Source organism: Falco cherrug, chromosome 2 (assembly GCF_023634085.1).
Source record: "Falco cherrug isolate bFalChe1 chromosome 2, bFalChe1.pri, whole genome shotgun sequence".
In the NCBI taxonomy this organism is placed as follows: Eukaryota; Metazoa; Chordata; class Aves; order Falconiformes; family Falconidae; genus Falco; species Falco cherrug.
In genome coordinates, this window is record NC_073698.1 from 77,959,462 (window position 1) to 77,974,376 (window position 14,915).

Here is a 14,915-nt window from a genome sequence, read left to right on the forward strand (position 1 = left end):
GCATAGCTATCTGCAACCCAATTTTGGCATTTAATAACTCTAAAGCTTCCCTAAAGACAGTTAATTCTTGATACAAAGATCCCACATAAAGCTCTCCACCTCCCTTGCCCACAGCCTCTTGTCACCTGCGCTGGGAGAGCTTGGCTACCCATTGTCAGTGGACAACACAGGCCATTATGTTGAAATTGCAAAGAAATATTTGCTAAACCTAACTTTAGCAAAAGCAAAAACACCCATTTGGCCTTCAAATGGGATATCTTTAGTTCAGAAACCTCCCAGTTAAATGACTTCTTTATGTACTCAATATAGAAGAAGAACTGAATCTCTTTGGACTGGTTTAGCTTCATGTCAGAGTACATTTTCTGCAGCTGGACTACAAAGCACCTGTCATTCCTCTCCAGACATTTTACATTTTGCACTTGAATAAATAAAATCCTTGCTTCAGCTTTCCAAGCACCCTGGGCACCAAAATCCTCAGTGTTTTGGGGTGCCTATTTCTCCCTGCAGGTTTCACACTCCCAGATGAGGAGAAAAAAATGTACATTTTTCCACTCAGGAGGCTTTGCCGACCGCAGTGTATAACGACCAGGCTGTATAATACACAACTGCACCCAGTTTCTTCTCACCTCTTTAAGTGTATGGTGGAGGTAAAATAACAAAGAGATATTTTTTACAATAATTTACCCTATTATAATTCAGCCAATACAAAACATCAAAAAATAAATAAAAAGAGCTCCTCAAAATGCATACAATATCTAATCTCATTGTACCATCATTTTTGAAAAGAATTTCCCATCGACATCAATAGTGCATTCTGATTAATAGACGCAAAACTCAGCATTACTATCTCAGCGTATAGCCCTTCTTTTAGCAATGCAACACTTGACTCCCTGAGCCTCCAGATTTTCATAGCAATTTTCATGTCATGTCTTGTGTCTCTGAAATGCGTGGCAAAACCAAAGGGAATTCAGCTGTTTCAGGAGCTACTTAGTATATAATAGATACTGGCCAGCAATGCAGAGGAGATTCAGATCTTTGTCTCTATAGATAGCCTCTTGAAAGCATCAGTGATCATAAAAAGAGAAAGTTCATTAGTCTTTTTAATCACATTGTCTTCAGGCAAGACTTTCAGATTTCAAAAACCACAACAAAAAAGCATCAAATAATCTTTAAAATAAAACATGTAAGCAGAAAATACCAAGAAATCGAACTGCAGCTCCACTTAGCTAATGGCCAGGCACCACTGATATTCTGTATCTCTTACTAAATCTCCAGCATAATTAGGAAAGTACAGAAATAGACAATACCACGAAGAAAACAAATACCTTGATCCCAAATCTGATAATAGAATACCGCAGAGTCCTCACTGTACATGCTCTTTTGCTCCATATGTAAAATTACTTTCGCTATCACAAAGCATTTATTTACAGTTATACTTCTGCAATTAATCACAGCTATTGCTATATCTGTAACTGCTATCTATTGCAACATACAGAGAAGCAAAAACTAGATACATAGACATATAGATTTATTCAACTAAGTGACACAACCTGAAAAACTCAGCAAAGCCATTCTTAAAAAAACCAAACATGCACCGAGATCAATTTATAAGCCAGTAAGGGAATTTTATTGTCCAAAAAATTAAAACAAAAAAGAACACACCCATGAGATCTCGCTGACACCATTAAAATAACATTCAGAAAGGTCCCGCGTGTAAGGATAAGAGTTTCTAGAAAAGCACATAATTAACACCTGCATCAGAGAGAAACAAGAGCTGGTGCCTCTCATTCCCACTTGCTAATATTTGTGTCCCCATCAACAAGAGAAACATTTAAAAGGATCCAAAACGTTAGCGCTCTTAGGAACCCTTTTTTTCCTTCCAGTGCACACCCTCTCCCCTTATGGCAGTCCGCAAACACATCCAAGTTGTCAGAATGATACCTACAAGAAATTTCAGAAGCTCTCATAAAAGGGCTTCGCATATGCAATCCACAGCACTGAACAGTGAATTTAAAAAACCCAATTTTTTTTCCGAGTTTGAAGTTTTTAAGCCTTGCGGATGGTTGGAGTAGGAAAAAGGAAATTTACTAGGCAGTACAAAGGAAATCTTGTTGTCCTCTATTGTGGCAGTGGGGGTGTTGCCCAATTCTAACTTATCTAGGTTGATAAAGGAAACCAAAGAACACACCACTGAAAAAAATTCCAACAAAAAAGGTACCCCCTTCTTACCTTAATAGTGCTTGCCATAATGTGATCAAGATTATTGATTGCTAATAATTGCTAATAATAATTATTGCTTCGCTCTGACCAGAAAGAAGTTTTGATGAGGTTGTTTAGAGCGGATGAGATTGTGCTAACTCTGGGAAATGAAGTCAGCCAATGGCAGGAAGAGGTTTCTATTGGTCCTGGCCACCGCAGCTCGAAGAAACAGGATATTTGGGAGTGAAGAGATAAGAGTCCTAAAACAATGTTGTTTTTCTTGATGATATGTGACTAATTTTTGTTTTATTTTTTTTAATTTTTTTTAACAAAAAAGTCAATTGCCTGTGACTGCCTGGGCAGGTGTGATCTGATGTGCAGTAAGTGTGACATGCAACTTCGAGGCAGGATGCAGATGTCAGATGAAATGGGCCAAATTCGGCAATAGTTTCATGCAGTCTATTCACTGAGGAATTGCTGATTCAGGGCCAAAGCCAGATTTGGTGTAAGCGGGTGTATCTCCAAATATGTTAATGAAGCCTAGCCCCACTTACACCGCATCTATATTTGTCCGTTAACCTCATTCCTGGATTCTTGAGCTATTGACACTTTCTAGCCGATCTGACCTAGTGCATTTTTCGTAGAGAAGGAGCAAGTAGATTGGAGACAATAATTTCTTTTTGATGTCTCTTTCTTACTGAGGAAAGGAAGTCACGAAAAGACATACATTTCAAAAGCAAATGCCTGAATGCCATAAACAATCTTAAATTTTCCACACTCTTCCTGTACTTCACAGCTCTATCCAGGCATGAAAATGAGATGGTTTCACTGGCAATTCCTGTCCCAGTTGGAGTGTGATAGTAATTTTTTATGCAGTGTTATATTTTTATTTGTCCTTTTGAAGCACTTGGCAGTCACAGGCCACCCCAAAAGTACCAGCTGTGCAAACAAAACACCGTCCCTGTCCCAGACCCTTGCTTAGGAGTGCTGAACTAAAAAAACACAACACCTAAATGGATGGGAATAAGTAAGGTGAAGTGTTTCCACAGTACCAGCCAGTGTGAAAGTCCACATGTAAAGAAACACTCAGGATCCAGTGCTGGCACAACCCCCTTGCTCTTTTGAGTCTTACAACAGTTTATGCTTTTGCAAAAGACACAGTTCCTGGTGTAGAGATTCTGAGCTTTCAGCTAGAAGAGGAAAGCTTGAAAATAGGACCCTCAAAAATTGAAGGAAAAATTAAAAGAAGTCAGAATGTATAACTTTTTTAATAACCGTGTAATTTTTAAAAACTGGTTCTACTATAACCACTTTACAATTTCTCAGTGCTTCCTATGACAACAGCAAACCATGGACACATTGCTAGAAAGCACTGCAGCACTGGGTAGACAATTCCTGCTGTAGTAAGTCCTGCCCTCTGACAAGGGACTCTGGTATGATAAAAAGAACAAGAACTAGTGATGGCTTGTCATAGCATTATTCAGTGGAAGCAGATGACCTCACTCTCTCCCAATGCCTTCCTCTCCTGCTCCTTAGGAGAAGAAAAGGAAATTGGAGCGTTTTTCTGTGACTGGTGACGACTGCTGGCATTCGGCATGCATTTTTTCCAAGTGGTACACAATGACGGCGCTAAGTCCCAGTTTATTCTTCCCTCCTATCCAGACCTGAAGAAGATGAAACATGGCCATGCACTTTTCCAGAGACACACCCGGAGGACATGAAACACTGCCTGCTTGGCCCTGGGGCTTTCATCCTGCAGGCACTGCTCCATCTCACCTGAGGCAGGGCAAGAGGAAAGGCTTTTCCACCTGCCACTGCTCATGGCAATGGCTCTGCCACGCACTAGGTCCCAGGAAATCCTCATTTCCAGGTGCCCCGTGGGGACTGCAGAGCTAGAAATCCTTGGACACAACAGAGTGACACAGGACCAGTGCGACTGGGATCTGGCAGAGCTGCCCCAAGGAAGACCCTGTTTCAAGTCTGCTGTGTGTCACCCAGCTGAGCCTGTGCCCAGTTCATCTCCAGCTGCCTCACAAGCCCCGTCAGCCTGCCAGCCAGCCTCCAGCTGACTCCAGATCCCAGTGAAGAGACTGGGAAGGGGAGAGCTGACACACTGCTTTTCCTCCCTGCTCTGGACCCTGAGGTGCCACAGGATCAACTCCCCATACAAGTTTGGCTTGATTTTATAGTTCCCTGTAAGGAGCTCTGGTTTCTTCCACTGTAACGATTACTTCTGGTCACTTCAGAGCAAGCCAGAGACAGCACTGCCATGCAATAGTTTAGATGATTCTCCATTAGTTGGTTCATACAGAAATCTGGTCTTGCACTGCTGAATGTCTTCTTGCAGCCTACATTTGCCAAATTACTCTGCTTCTGCAGAGTAGGTAACTTCTGGTAACTTTCCTGTTTTCATCACAAACATTATGAAAAGAAAGCAATTTACAGTAATTGTATTTCATGGGGATGTTGATTTCCTCCCTTTTCATCTCCAAACAATGAGCAAGACAGCCAAAAGATTGGAACCTTTTTCTTGACATTTCAAAGGGTTGTATAATGTTTCAGTTGGGTGACTTCCACTACAGCTAAGCCCATGATATTTTGATTTTTTTCTCAAATATATTGAGAGGCATGAAGTAACACTTCCAGCTCTCCAGTGGATGGGATCTAACAAATTAATTCACAAGATTTTACTAATGAACCTTCTCCAGCCTACCTCCATATAGACAAACCTCCTCTTGATTTATACAGGACTTTTGAAAGTATAAGGCAGGCAATATCAGACTCTGCTGAGCATTATTATTATTATTATTATTATTATTATTATTATTATTATTATTATTATTATTATTATTATTATTATTAAAGTTTTACAGAGCTCACAACCCAGCAAGGATTTTGTCATTTTAAACTGGCACACATTCTGTGCCAAAGAATTCAATGAAGTTTATTTGACTTTCAAACTAATAGCCACAGGCAGTTTTCTGAGTGCTTACATTTATGTTGATCCAATTGCAAGACAGAAACTGGGTATTGTAAGGAAAGGAAAATATCGGGTTATCAAATCACCATCATCCAATTGCAAAAGAAAAATAGTACCAACACTTTTACTATTTTTCTCTTTTCTGCATTTTGTTAAGGTTAAATAGAAAGAAAATTCATTTTTGTTATGTTAGGCAACTATGTGCTATTGTCTGAAATAATGATGTGTGAGTTTGAAAAAATGCAGCTTGATCAACAAACAGAATGAAAACACAAAAACTTATTAAAAATCCACACAGGTAACCTAACACTCCCTTCCCCATTAATTTTTCTGTCAAGCTTGGCACCCTAGTTTGTCTGGGTCCTTTCTGTTAGAATCTTCTTTCACATTCAAGCCTGCATCTAGAAACCACAGAGCAACAAAACATCACCGCACCTGTTAACATTACACATGTACTTAAGTTTCTTGATCAAAACAGGGGTTTTGCACATGCTTTGGAATTACAACTGTGCTTAAGTTATTTCCTGAATACAGGCAGGCTTAAACACTGCTTTAAGTTCCTTCTATGTTTAGGACTAAAGAGCTCCCTCTTTAGAGAAGCACTTTCGAAACTGGAGATGAAGGATCCTGCCTATGCTGATCGTAAGCTTGCTTAAAGCAACAGGGCCCTGTACAGACCTAAAGATTTGGTCCAACCATGCAAAAGAAGTGATTAGCCTAGGTTGTAAACAAAGATGAATTTCCAAAGAAAAAAGTTGGTTTGCTTGTTGCATCCTTTCTAGGATGTACTAGAAATATGTTCAATATGCAGGTACTCACCTAAACACATGTAAAATATTTCCAAAAAGACCATTTCTCATGCTATTTGGAATGCCACTAATTCTAAAAACCTATCTTGTCCTGAGATATTTTTTTTTCATATCATATCCACTAGAGCGTTAGGGTGTATGAAATATATTGCAATATTCCCTATGTAAACAGATATGCAATCCGTCTTGCTGTCTGGGAGGTAAACCAAGAACATTGCTCTCAGCCTTGGCCAATCGACAGGCTACAGGCGCAGGCTGCTATCCTCACTGGTTCCACTATGTCTTTACTTTCACAACACTTGTTTAGCAGTCTGCCCGGATAGCTTCTTTCCTTTTTACTATCAATATGTTGTTAGTACTGCTAATAATGTGGCCTTCATCCCTTTAACTGTACAGATTTCTTTACATTATAAATAACTTGGGATAAATAACTGGGCGAGCTGGAGACCTGTATACCTTGTGTGTTATGCTTAGTATGAGTACATACAGCATCTGCAGATGTGGGTATTAAAAGAAACTAAGAGAATATAGAAAAGAAAAGAAGAAATAAGCACTGTTCCTCTCACCAAAATGACGGGTAAAAAGAAGGTTCTTCTCTATGTAGAACCATGCTACAAATCAAAAAAACTTGAGCAGAATAAAAGACTTTGCATTGCAGGTTTTGGAAGCAGATTTTAAGAAAATCAGGCAAATTAATGCTACTTCATGGCACGGTAAGATACATCTGCAAAGGTCTTAATTGTCTCTAAATCATGTAGTATTTTGCTTAAATGTAGCTCCAAACACCAGTTTGGCCATACTCAGCTCAGCGTATGAGGGCCAAATACACTCTTAGAAAGCTGTCAACAAGCCCTTCAGCAGGACTTCCTCCCTTTAATTCACAACTTTCAGCTGGCTCTGAAGAAAATGTCAATAAATCTGTTCCCAGAGGGGGAAACGTTCCCCTCACCACAAGGAAAGCTCTCACATGTAGGCTTGCTTTCAGCAGGGGAACAAACTGGTGCTCGGGAGAAGAAAGGAGTTCACAACCTGCCCTGAGGGGCTGCGGGGCCAGCCAGCAGCTCCAGCGCTGCTCTCTGGGATGATGGACTCTCCTCCCCTGCTGTCCCCAGGACTCTTGGGCCTTGGGAGCTGCTGAAGGGACCTCTTCTTTCCACCCCTGAGTGGGTTTGGTGCAGCACTAGGTCTGAGGGCACAGGACAAACTCCATCCTGGGAAAAATGGGGTCCATTTCTGCGGTAGGCTCATGCCCATGGAATCATGGCTGGAAACATGGAGGTCTGCCCTGGGAGGAAGGCGCTACTCTGAGTGAAGTAGGGCATTTGCCTTCGCCAAACTCCAGTTACTATGCCAAAGCAAGCAGCCCACATAAAGCCGCCTAATTAATACCAATTACCTGGCCACTGGGGCAACACAGCATGCATCCCGTGAAAAGCACCCTTTCCCCCAGCACTGTTTCCAAGCTTTTCTGCTTCTCGCTCCCCTTACCACCAGGTCTTGCACCGCGGTGGAGGGAGGAGGACGGAGGACGTGTCCTGCCCCCGCCGAGGCTCCCCCGTCGGTGCGGCGCGGCGGCAGCGCGGCCCCGCCCGCCGCTAGAGGGCGCTGCTGTCGCTCTGCGGGAGCGCCGGGGCTCGCCGCCGGCTGCTTCTCCCGGCCCGCCCGAGGAACGGCTGCTTCTAAGGTCAGAAATCACTTCTTTTAATACAAGGAGTACTTGAACAGAAGCAGCTAAAAGAGGTTTCTTTCTGCTGTGGCTTTAACGTCTTCCCTCTCTCCCGCCGTTGCTTCCTTCCTTGCAATCACCCCGTGCACTGTCTTCAGCTCCTCCAGCCCATGCAGGCAGTTAGTCCTTTCACATCTTTTCCCCATCACGACCTTTCTTCCAGTCATAGCAATGAATTCACTTCACTCACTGGCAGAACTGAGAAGTTGGGAGAGGACTCGATTTTGGGGCAACATGATTTTTATTTCGCTTCATGGAACGCTAGCAATCAAGAATTAATTGCTTCCCAGTGGACAAAGCTTGACAGAAATGGAATGTTGTAAGTTTTCAAAGTGAAAGTCAAAACGCTTTGTTTACTGACTCTGTGTCCCTAACCATGACTCAAGCAATTTAAACTTCTAGCAGCCAAAATATTTTTTGTTGACTACACCACTGTTTGCCCACCTTTTCTGTTGTGATCATCTTTGCAGACCAGCTATACTCTCTACTTAAAAAAATACTACAGAAATAGGAAGTGAAACAGGAGCTCTGTTCACATGAATTACATTGACACAGTCACTATTATATTGACACTGCAATTATTTGCAATAATTAACACATACTTCATAAAAGGGCAGTGGTGACAAACTCATTTGCAGACAGGAACTGAATATCTGCTGAAGTGTGGTTCACTTCATCAGGCTTCAATGATTTTAAATGCAGGTGTCAAGACTAAGCTAGTTCTCCAAGACTTCTGCAGTCCCCAATACACCTGTTTTCATCATGTCATTCAGTCTGACCCTCAACAGCTACTTAAAAGAACTGAGATGAATCACACATTTAAAGTACTTCTTTCTCTCTCTCCATTACCTACAAAGGGAATGTGTACCATTACCTGAGACACCTAGCTTTTGGATAACTGTTTACATGAGATGAATCTCACCTGAACTTTCCTTACATTCTTCCTTAATTATCCCATCTGCAGAATGTTAACAATTGTACCATCAAATGCCAAAGGAATGCTGTATAGATTAATCAAAGTGTGCTAAAAACTTTGGCTGAAATTTGCCACCAATATGAAATCTACTTGTTTTATATTTGAAGCTTTTTTAAAATTTACTTGTTTTATGTTTGAATCTATTTTAAAGCTGGTTAAGTGACAATGATACTACAGAATAAACAAAACAAAACAAACAACAAAAATAACCACAAACAAACAAACAAACAAACAAACAAAACCCCCACCAAACCAAAACACTTCAGAAAAGCAACTACACTGCAAGGAAAAAAAAAAGTAACTGTGACCGCAAAGGCCACATTTTTCATCACTTTCTTCCAAATGTTTTAAAGAGTTTTAACAGAACTACACAATAGTTTGAACAGGTTATTACACTGTCCTTCAAGGTCCTACCATCCCTAGATTGATGGGCATTGCACACAACAAATATGTCTGGCATATTGGATTTCTACACTGTATTAGTGAGGCTGTTTCAAGATTTTCATCAAGAATGAAACCTATTAAAGTGTCTCTCACTCTTCTGACTTTTATAGCATGCTTTGGAGGACTGTGTGCTCTTTTTCCCCTCCATGACCAGGAAGTCTATAGAAAATGCTTTCAACTGTTTTATTTGACCTTTCACCTCTGGGCTTTTGCCTAATCTGCAGATTTGAATAGGAGGTATAGCTGTGCTTTTTCCCCCCTCTCTAAGTAACTAGCTGAATTCCTTAAAGGACCAGACACACATCTAAAATTGGGACTCTTTTGGTATTGTACTTCTTTGTTAGTGGCTGTGAACAAGAAACAGATGTGAAATATCTGTGTTTGAAACTTAGTGACCCAGAAAGACCAGGGCTAATCCAGATCATTCTTAATAACTGAAATCTGCCCAGCCTTTGACCACCTTGAGGTACATGCCAATACCCAGGAATACCCCCACCCCCACCCCAGCAGACAGACAGACACAAATAGAAATTCTCAGGACTTCTATACATCCTTATGCTAATTATGAACTCAGATGTAGTTCAAGATTTGAACAACAGCAAAAAAAAATTGATTCCCCATTGATCTTTTTCCCCAGTATCTAGCAGTCTCCTTCCATTTAGACAGCTGTCTCCCACCAAAGGTGAATTCTTCAGCAGTGGGGAAGAGAGGAAATGTAAAAGAAATCATAGACATAAAAATAAAACTTTGGTCTACTTAGTATGTCTCAATCCATGCCAGATATCTCACAGTATCTTATATTAAAACTGAAATAAATGCCCTGTCTGCACTAGGTATCTCTTGTGTGACAGGGCATGGTTAGAAGAGCAATGGGGGGGGGGGGGGGGGGGGTGATGGAGCAATGCACTAATTAGACTTCTCCATGCACAGTCTTCTTTTATCAAAACTATGAAGGAGAAATTCACTTTGCAGAAGATACCATTCCCATCATTGTTTCCAAACACTAAATTAATGCTGCATACATCCACAGTAAAAGCAAACTACTTCGACTGCACTGGTAACCTCTTCTCTCCTCTTCTCCTCTTCTCCTCTTCTCCTCTTCTCTTCTCTTCTCTTTTCTCTTCTCTTCTCTTCTCTTCTCTTCTCTTCTCTTCTCTTCTCTTCTCTTCTCTTCTCTTCTCTTCTCTTCTCTTCTCTTCTCTTCTCTTCTCTTCTCTTCTCTTCTCTTCTCTTCTCTTCTCTTCTCTTCTCTCTTCTCCCCTCTCCCCTCTCTCCTCTCTCCTCTCTTTTTCTGCCTAAGACAGAAGAATAAATTTGGCTGGCCCTTTTAAATAATGAAAACATGAAAACAATAACAATTGGAAAATTATTTTGCAATGAGATTAACAAAATAAATACAAATTAAGCACTTGGAAAATGTGATAGTGCATCTAGGAATACTCCCGAGGCTAGGCTGTGTGGTCCAAAACCGATTAAGATTCACACATTCTGTAACTGTCTGATATTTCTGGCTTTCTCCAAGACCCAGTAATACCACATGCCTTGTGAGAAAAAAAAATAATTAAAAAAATCAGTGCTAACTAATGCTGGTCTATCTTGAAACTCAGCTATACAATTAAACTAAAAATATTTATCACATTTTGGAAAAGCAGAGCAAATATATTGAGAGGAAATAATAACTAGAATGCCTGTAGAGACGGCAGTTTTCTTGTGGCTTTCTGAAGAGCAGAGAGGATAGTTCTCAAATCACAGCATGATGATGTGCTACAAATAGCTCATTCCTCCCCTCTGCTAGATCCCACGTCTGGGAGCTTTACCCCTTATCTGCAGTGGTGGTCACACAGGATCGTCTGGGTAGGAGAAAGAACATTTGTTTGGAAACTGGGTGACCCAGGAACTACCTGTGGGCAAGTTGGTGTTACCTGGTGCCTGGTGGCAAGTTTATAAAATAAATTTTTACTGCTAACACAAAATCGTCTAAAGAGTAACAGCATATCTTGGACTTGAAAGCTTGATGGCAAATACCAAGTATTTCCAACACCCAAGAAATGCCATATTGATAAATTCCCACCTGATCTGATTTCTGTATGGCCACATTTCTAAAGCTCAGTGCATTTACAGTAAGACATTTCCAACAACATACAAGAAAATTAGATTGTAATCTTAAAAGTACTACAGTGAAATCAAAGGACTTGGCAAGGATAAACCAAAATATTTTCTCTTGGGGATTAAATACAGCAGGAAGAGAGAGACTGAAGTTCTCAATTACTTTAATGGATAAAAACTGCGGGCACAGACTACTTATCACTTTGAAAAAAAAGCATTCAATATAGATAATTGCCAAGATAATTCTAACTCATAGTTTTTACAGACCTGGGACTTGTCACAATCTTTTTATCCATATCTACTGCATTTTGTAGGTTACACAGTTTTAAGAAAACTAAAGACAATGTCCTGCGTCCACTGTCATGGATAGCAAAATTCCTTTCAGTTCAATAGGACTAAGGCTTCAGCCCACTGAAAATTAAACAAAATTACACATTATCACAGTTTCCTGAAAACTGGAAATTCTGAGTTTCAAAGGGCTATAAGTAGGTCATGTTACAAGACACAAAGAGTACTGTACAATAACAGAAAATAAGCAGAAGTGGGAACAGGGAGGTAAGCAATAATTGATAAAATTTAATGCATGATTTAATGCTCAGGAAAGAATCCCTAAAGCCTTCTCCTACTATGAAAGGCTTGCCAGACATGTGTGAAAAACTTGCTAAAACATGTGTGTTCAATTACCTTGGTGGCCTGTGACTTTCCGAACAACCATTTGCAATTAGCTGGGATCCAGTAAAACAGAAGTTTTGCATGCAGCATTAGTCCCATAGAACAGGGCACTTATCCTAAAAAGATCTTGTTTTGGGCCTGTCCCAGGAAGTTGCTAAAATTTTCTAGTTCACAGCACTCAACTGCATGGGGTGTTGTCGTCTTCATCTCAATTTTCTCAAAAGACTGTATCAAGTGGAAGATAAACGTTTAAACTATCCCTTCTTCTGTTGGGCTGGATCTGACTTGGAATAACTTGATCTTACTCTAGCATTAGCCCAGTGTTTCCCACAATGTACTGTGACTTACCTACAGAAGTTCTTTGTTAAAACATTTATCTCTAAAGTGCTACCGCATTTTTCAAAAAGGAGCTGTGGCATTAAGGCAGTTTGGTTTCCTTTGCATCTTTGCCCCCTAATCCTTCCTCCCCACTGCCAAGGACGATGCTGTTCCCTCCTGTCACCCACGGATGCTGTGCAAGAGTCAGGGTGCTGTAGCCAGTCTGGCTCCATGCAGGTACCCATGTGCCAGGCAGCTGCAGCCCAGTGCAATGCGAAATATGTTAGTATTTTATAGCTTTTCAGTCCTTAGGTTCAACAAAGGACACTACTGGTACCTGTGTTGTTGTCACTTAGCAACTGTAACTGTTGGATTTCTTTTTAATGATGTCATTTTGGTGTTGAAAGTAACACCACAGATGTGAACTTCAGTCCTGCAAAGACTTTTATATGGGCCTATCTTTACACAATTGAACACTACGCTGTCATTGACTTTAGTGAAGACTACATGAAATGTAAGAAACTAATTTATGGATGTGGTTTTGCAGGCTTGTGACCATTTTTTTTTAATTTTTCCTTTTTTTTCAGAAGTTTCATTCTAGCTATGACTGATCCTCTGTTCATGTCTTCACACACCATATGCACAAATGCTTGAAGCCACTGTTTTGTATGTCCAATGTAGGTTAGTAACTGTGAGACTTAACAGAGTAATCAAATATTCAGAGTTTTAGGAGACCTAAACAGCAGATGAAAAAAAAAATAATGCACGCAGTTTTCAGAAAACCTGGACCTTCCTGTCTGATGTGGAAAACAGTCTTCAACAGACTTTTTTTAAACATGATATTGCTAATGTTCCTAACAAGAATATAGAAAAATGTCATTTGAAAAAACAGTCCTGTATTGGTGGAATGATGTTCCTGCTCTGAGCTTCTGACACTACTATTAGTGCCAGTACTCCATGAGGACTTGCTCAGCATATAAACCTACCTCCCTAACTAGTCACAGATATTTAAGACAGCCAGGCTGTTTAACACCCTAGCACTCAAGCACAGTGCTTGTTCCCCTCCAAGGCCAAGCTACATTTCCATTCTTGCAAAGACCTCTTACCATATGCATCATTTCCATCACAGTTTGGTGAAACTGTATTTGTTTATGGGCAATACAGTTATTTGCCAAAGAATGTGTTCTGGGGACAGCTGAATCCATTTGCTAGTTCAGGACAAACTTGCTGAGTAGTTCTGGCTTGAACAAAAATAAGAGCAGGCTATGAAAACACTGGACATTCCCTTGAACAGATATTTTAAGTGGTTTCAACACTTTGTTTTCAAGGCACTTGTCATGAAAGCAAAGGAAGAAAAGAGCACTATTCTCAGTGTTTTCAAGGAGGGAAAGCCCCCCTCCCCTTTCTCCATCGTAGTCCAGCACGTCACCAGGCACAGCACTCAGATCACCTCCATCCCTTGCCAGCAGGACTTGCCACCTGCCAAGACAGCAGCTTCAACATTCAGTCACTCACTCCCCAGCTCAGCCTCTCGCTTGCTCTTTAATTGTCCTTTGCAAAGTGGAACAGAAGGAATTACAAGCAACTGAACTACAATATAACATTTGGTCAAATGTTTTCCTGGATCAGAACCTTCAATCATAGACTCCTCTTGGGTCCTGCACAACAGCAGCTCCAGATCTGGGGGATGGAGAAGCTTTGTTTGCCATTGTAGTACAAATAACACACAAAAATAATGTTATAAAAGAATGCATTTCTCTCAAATTATGTTTGTGTAGGTTTTGTTCAAGCCAAGCATATGCAGAACCAAAGCTGTGTATCTGCCAATATCATAAGTATGATCCAAAGAAGTCCATCTAGCTATTGCCAGCCACACAGCTCTCTGCATGAGGAAAGAATTTGGGATGTATTATTTGACACAGAACCATATAATTTCAGTGTCAAAAAATATAGTAAATGCTTCTAATCAACTGCCAAGAAGTGGGGTATATTTCTGGCTTAGGTTTCTAATAGGAAAATAAAAAATGCAAAAGTTACGGCAAGTCCGATGTTACTAAGCTGTCATTCTAGCAATTGTCCTTTGAAACAAAATTGAAGTCGATAACAAATAAAATGGTACATGTTATTTCAAGTAAGGTTGGAAAACAAATGGATTGCTTTTGCAAGCTTCCTATCCCAAACAACTTTGTGCACTATGAATAGCCAGATTCATACATGATAATTTATGTTCTTAATTTTAAAAACTGTACAAAAGAAGTCAAAACAGTTGACTCTTCAATTACAATGATGATTTTAGTGTGTTCAGCTCTTAACAAAATATTCAGCTGCTATGGGCAAAGTTTCATTTGAAGGATTTTCTCCCTCGGGCTAATTTTCTTATCATGGGGTTTTCCTCCTACAGGTTTGGTTTGGTTTTTTTTTTTTTATTTGAAGTTACAGTGACATTTTCAAGCTGGAACACCTACAGATTAAAAGAAATCTCATGCATTAAACTACCATATGGAAATTATATACATCAATTCATCCTCTATTCACCATGCTATTTTAGCCTTCAATCTCATTCATTATGTGGTGATTCCCTGGGCAAGACATGGAAAGAACCCCCTTCCCCAAATATTTACAATGTACTCAGGAAATGCAAAGGATACAGTAGGGTGAAAAACATCCTTACGCACTGGATAAATT

The 14,915-nt window shown here is 40.3% G+C and overlaps 1 protein-coding gene across 6 annotated transcripts in view; it reads right to left on the minus strand.

Annotated features, from left to right (window-relative positions):
* Positions 1-14,915, minus strand: part of ERG (ETS transcription factor ERG) — a 109,831-nt gene that overhangs the window by 62,420 nt on the left and 32,496 nt on the right. For 2 of the 6 annotated variants that reach the window (XM_005438527.4, XM_005438526.4), the window contains exon 1: positions 2,230-2,377. The exons of 2 other annotated variants lie outside the window; for them this stretch is intronic. In XM_005438527.4, coding sequence (XP_005438584.1) covers positions 2,230-2,247 — 18 coding nt within the window. In that variant the 5' untranslated portion in view covers positions 2,248-2,377. Of the gene's footprint in view, positions 1-1,325; positions 1,381-1,945; positions 1,967-2,229; positions 2,378-14,915 lie in introns of those variants that run through there. 2 more of the 6 variants (XM_055702491.1, XM_055702492.1) reach the window with 2 other exon arrangements.